At 46.3% G+C, this 5899-nt stretch overlaps 1 protein-coding gene across 1 annotated transcript in view; it reads right to left on the minus strand.

Moving 5' to 3' along the window:
• Nucleotides 1–941: 941 nt before the first annotated feature.
• The window catches only part of TEAD1 (TEA domain family member 1 (SV40 transcriptional enhancer factor)), a 31431-nt gene continuing 26473 nt past the window's right edge, over nucleotides 942–5899 (minus strand). The window contains exons 7-9 of the mRNA XM_010142858.1: nucleotides 4721–4861; nucleotides 2654–2806; nucleotides 942–1726 (exon numbers count right to left, since the gene is read on the minus strand). Coding sequence (XP_010141160.1) covers nucleotides 1613–1726; nucleotides 2654–2806; nucleotides 4721–4861 — 408 coding nt within the window. The 3' untranslated portion in view covers nucleotides 942–1612. The remainder of the gene's footprint in view (nucleotides 1727–2653; nucleotides 2807–4720; nucleotides 4862–5899) is intronic.

Here is a 5899-nt window from a genome sequence, read left to right on the forward strand (position 1 = left end):
CTCACTCTTTGCTGGTACCGCGTGACTGATCTTTAAGGTGGCTTGTGCTTGGCCGGGCAGCCCTCAGCCTTTCAGACAAATGCTTCACGTGAGTACCTGCTGCTGGCCCAGCACCTGCCGACACAACTGCTGCTCGGGCAGCTGAGCGGCAGTGCTGGGTGCGCAGCAGCAGCAAAGAAACGGAGCAGCAGTCTCTGGCGTAGTCAGGAGGAACGAGACTACTCCTCTCACGTGTGCGTACCTCAGACAATCACTCACACCCACATCCATGGCTCGAAACCTGACAGTATTAAAGTATCTCCCGCTGTACGTCACCTCCCGGAGTCTTCCCTGAATATATCAGAAGGATGAACACGACCACATCCAGATGCAAAAGGACACCCGACCCCATGTGGTACGCACGCGTTTGTTTCATATAAGGTCTTTGCCAGTTGGAACTGGAGAGACAAATGGGAGAGGTGTAAGAGCACCATGATAAAGAGGAAAGGGACAAAAAAAAAGATCTCCACCTTCCAACCTTCTTTGCCTGAAGTTGGTTGCGATTCTCTAGCGTTCCATAGATATTAAAGCTGTTGATCCTTTCAGAGGTGTACGTATTCTTTCAAACACTTTAGTGTTTTGCTTTCAGTTACAAATTACTCAATGCTGTCGCAATGTCAGTTGTTGCCGTTCATCTGTTAATTTCAGAATTGCAAGTTTTTCACTCAACTTATTAGAAAACGTAGTTGTCCATATAAAATATAACTGCACACACAAGACTACATATAATGCAAGTCTAAATCTTCAGTATTTACCTACTTATTGCAAAACGAGCCATCTTTTTCATTAAATAATCAAATTCTCATATTAGTACAATACAACTTTATATTCTTTTAAAATACACTAGATATGTTAGGGATAAGGGATGATGTTTTCTTTCTCTGCAATACCTGTTCGTTTGAAAGTTTAATGGATTAGAAGATTAGTTTTAGCGTTGAGAAAAAAATACAAAATTTGCCTAATTTTAGGACCTGTCTGTTTCTATCAGGCATTTCTTAAGGCTATGTTTTTCATTTGGTTTCAAACAGAAAAATGTTTCACTTTAAAAAATAATTTAGAGAATTACATTCGTCCATATCTTCCACCCTAATTAGTTACAAAGATAGTTCTATAAAGATTATTAACTGTGTACTCATTTACAGTTATAGCTAAAGATTCATTTCAATTTCACTTGCATTGTAAAACAAGTATTTCGTTTTGGAAAAAAACCCAAAATAAATTCTTATAAATGCTGTCAGTCTTTCCCATGGCAAATGCTCTGTCATACATTTTTCTATCAATCAGAATTAAAAATAGGCCTCCACAGACAGAGGCGCTAGGTTCTTAAATACAGTCTTCCCAAAGAACTGCGGTTTACAAATTTGAAGAACACTTAGTTTTAGAAATAATTTTTACAACTGTACCAGAATTTCACAGCTACAATTATATATGAACACATTAAAAATGACTTCACTAAAACAGGATTTAGAAAAATGTGGGTGAAAGTTGGGCCAGAGGCACTGCCACTTAGTGTTGAGGTTTACAGTCTGTGTTTCCATAAAGAGTGAAATGAAGTGTAGATATAAATAACTGCTCAGTCCTTTACAAGCCTGTAGATATGATGCTGTGCTCCATGTTCGCTGTTCGACACTTCAAATACACAAGCCATGCAGAGCAGTGTTTCTTGTGTATCCCTGTTTGTTACAACCTGTCGAGGGGAAGGAAGAGACAGACGGTATGTTACCAACAGCTCTTGAGCTGTGACTGTTTGACACGTGTCCTCTTGCTCTCTCTTTGGCAGTTTAAAGCGACCTCCGTGGCTGTGCTCGCACCCTGCGCGCTGGTGCTGAGCGGTGCCTGTTCAGCCCACCCTGGTTGCTTGACCATGAGCTGGTGGTCACCATGTGGTTTTGGCTCAGCTTTCCTCAACCTCAGCCCCCCTTCAGCAAAAGAAACCAGTGCACCCTCGTCACCTTGCATTCACGTGCCAAAAGGAGCTGAGTGAGCAGGGAGGACATGGCTTTGTGCCTGCAGTCCTACCTCTCCCCCGTGCCACCAGCCCTTGGTCCTGCCCGAATCCTATGGTGGCGGCAGCGCATGGCGCTCAGTGCTTGGCGGAGGTGCCACCACAAAGCCATGGTGAAAGCAAGCTGGTGAACTGGATGAAACGGGCTTAAAGGCCACTAGGTGAACCATTTGTCGTGCTTTAGATCACCTGCTGGGTGATTGTTGCACGCTTTCCTGGCCCGAGAACTAACACCACCGACATTTGTGGTATTGTAACTGACATCTCCGGAAGAACCGAGATCTCATTAGATGAATGGGGTGGTTCAAAGTTACTGCCTCGGGCTTGCTGCGAGCACCAAATAGAGGCTTGTAGGCAGAAGAGAGCGGTAGGCTGAATTTTTGGAACGTAACAAAGGTGTTTGTTCATGTTCTCAGGCGGCTGTTCAGCCTTAGCGCCCACGGTGCACAGGTCCGAGGGTATTACTCTGAAGGCAAGGGGATGAGCTGTTCAGTAAGCAACGTGACAAAGGGATTCGGAAACTGGATCTGAATATTACAAGTTAAGCAAGTAAGTCATGCGAATGCTGAGAGGATTTCAGAAATGGAAAAATAAAAAGTGAGTCCATACCAATAAAATCGTAAAATTTTCCAACACGCTGTTCATCATGTATTTCTCTGGTAAATGCTTCAGCTTGTGTATGAAGTTGATCATGTATTCACACATCGGAGAGCGATTTATCCTGTACACAAACCGGCCATTCTCAAACCTTGCATATTCAGTCTAAAAAAAAAACCAAAATAGACAGAAAAGAGAAAGTGGCTCTCAGACACACACACACCCCCACTTACTAACTCTGCCTGAGCTATGAATCGTCATCATCATCATCATCATCATGGCTTGGCGTCGCGAGTGAAGATCTGGGAAGGGCTTTTCCCACGCTCACTGCAGGCGATGAGTGCACCCTTCAGGGCTGCGCGGTGGGTTTTTTAGGTGAGGTGCAGCGTGCGCGGAACTGGCTCCACCCTTTACACCTGAGGTTCATCTGCCAGGGCCTGGCGAGCTTGGACGGTGACAGCAAAATCCTTGGGTCACAGGTTTGGTTAGAGTGTCCTTCTCTGAGATGATGGATGCCTTACAGGGCTAAACGAGCTCCATCTGCCCGGGTTTGGGGTCAGAGCTGTCCTTCTCCTAGGATGGCTGCCCGAAGGCTAGTGAGCCCATGCTGCCTGTGGACACACTGTGTCTGACCCTTCAGCTGAGACCTGTCTGGCCTGGGAGACCCCACCAGAGGCACATGCCACCACCAGCACAGCTCTCGACCTCACAAGGGCACGCAAGCTCCTGCCCCATGGCAAGGGGGTGCCCGTGGAAGAGTCGCTGCTCTACCTCCGGACATCACAGACCCGGGCACAGGGCGGCCGGGGCTGCCAAGAACAGCAGTCCTGGAGCTGAGCTATGCAGAGCCTTGCTAAAAATGCAAGGGCTACTTGTTCTCTAATATGTGAATTAGAAAACTGAAGAGATGAGGATTACAGAAAGGTTAAGTAAGTCCAAGTCAAGTGAAAATAAATTAAGCAGAAAACATGGTCAAAGGAGTTTACAGTAGTTTTGAGGCAACTGTCTGCAAAGGGAGCTGCAAAAATAAGCTTACATATTTTTGCATAAACATACACATATAAACGTAGCTATTTTACCGCATTATTTAATAGGCAATTTATGAATTACAGAAAGATGCAAGACTACAGCCATTGGAGGAAAGCAAAACTGACCGAGATTGCAGGGGCTCACCAGGGGCTGAGGGAGGGTAAGGCAGTGACTCCTGGACCCCTGCTGCCCAGCTGCCAACTGCTCATACTCAATGACTTCTTGTGGGGTTCTTTGGCTTTCTCCAAGCTTGGAATCGTGGAAATGATGGAAAAGTTTTTTATGGTCACCCCTCACAGAAAACTTATTATAAGAAGGACATGAACAGTGACCAGGACATCTGTAAAGGCTCGACTTGCAGCTCTAGACTAAAACTCCCATACAAAAACTGTATTGCAGGCAATGGATGTTGGTGTGGGACTTAGTACATGGAAGACAAGTGAAATAGCTGCAGTACCATTAACATTAAACTGTCTAGCTACCTGACCGTGCCATGCAGGTCTGTGTGTAGAAAAGTTTAAAAGAAAAAAAAAAAAAAGCCCTTGCATCTTAAGCAAACACCCATCTTTGTATTCGCTAGTGCCTGGGGAAAGCATGCCTTTCTGTGCCTAAAATAAACATGGGTATAGATGAAAGACAGCACAACATCCATGGCTCTAAAAAGTTTTAAAAAATCAAGATGACGGAGGGTAGCTCATCACTGTAGTACGGGTTCAAAACAGGCTGTGGCTGGCCAAGTGTTTGGAGATGGGAGCAAAAGCATTTTGCTTCAGGTCTTTTCTGCCAGGTGATGGACGAGGCACCACTGATGTCACCTGCCAGGTCCCCACTGAAGGGTGCCCCTGGCAGGGTGGAGGAGGGTCTCCAATGCAACAGGTAACTGTACTGTCACCATTCACGTCATGATTTAAACCGAACCCAAGCATTCTTTTGGGAAGTGTTAGAGGAGGAAGGAAAAGCCAGACAGCAGCAAAGACAAGAGCGAGCAAAGTCTAAGTAAAACGAAAGGGAGCCAGGTATCCATCCCACACATCCCATCACAACACCCACCTCTACTTTTTCTACTACTTGCTTTCCAAACGAGCAGACTTTGGTGGAACAGGTGATTGTCATGTTTTCTGAGCTCTCGTACTGACTAGTGACTCCATAAAACGCTCCTGTGTCATCTTGAATGTTGCAGTTTAAATCAGCCTGTTGGGGAAAAGTAATAGATGTTCAAGATCCTCTTTTTTCATTTGACAATGTCAGTAGCATAAGCTGTAATTAGCTCACCATTATTTTCAGAAATAAGGGGCGGGGGGAAGTTTTATAGTGACAACAGTGACAGTGGAAAAAGTCTGTTGCAAAAGTACCTGCCTAACCGCTGCAGTGAAAAACCTTAGGGAAGTGGCAATTTCTTCAGACTTTATAAACAACGAAAGACAACCCAGTATTTCTTTGGGCTAGAGGTGACATTCTTGTCTAGCAGATAGCTGATGAAGTCCTAGGAGCAAAGGGTTGGTTACCTGTGAGGAGCCTGGCCCCAGCGCTGACCCCTCTGGGGGAACCTCCCCTGTGACCTCCAACTCAAGCCGAGCCATCCCACTCCTGAGTGGCCATAGCTCACTTTCTCCTTTTCCTCTCTTAAAGCAATGAAATGCTCACGACCAGGGGAGACAGCTGTGCAACACAGGCACCGATCTCTGCTAGGAGGCTGTCAACCCGGAGGGCCTGAGTCAGCAAAATAGCTGACATCACGGAGCTGTATGGTGCACCGCCCAGGCTTCACGTGAGCCCCGTGCCTGCTGAGCCACGCTTTCGGCACCAATAAAACAGTACTGCGAGCGTGTGACTCCTTTCAGTATTGTGCTGCAACCTGAATAACCATCCAGCTGCTTTGATATCAAGCAACAGAGACTGAGACTTGCAGGATAAAGTGAGGAGCAGCGCTACCTTCAATTATTGATAGCCAAAGCCATGTCCTTTGCACAGCATGATTAATCTGGCTACAGAGCACCAGCACGGACCACATGCTGAACCCAGCCTCCCCGGACCTGCAGCAGCGCTGAAGCCGTTCTGCCACTGTGCTCTTTGTCATCATGAGTCCATTTACAAAACGCACTCAACTGAAAAGAGCACCACCACGGACGCAGGCAGAGTCCAGGGACACCCACAGCTGGGTGTGTTGAGTCAGGCACGAGCTCTGCTGACATCTCTGGTGCCAAGGAAAGCGTGGGCAGGGTTTTCTTT

The sequence above is a fragment of the Buceros rhinoceros genome, unplaced genomic scaffold (genome assembly GCF_000710305.1).
Source record: "Buceros rhinoceros silvestris isolate BGI_N320 unplaced genomic scaffold, ASM71030v1 scaffold19229, whole genome shotgun sequence".
Lineage (NCBI taxonomy): Eukaryota > Metazoa > Chordata > Aves > Bucerotiformes > Bucerotidae > Buceros > Buceros rhinoceros.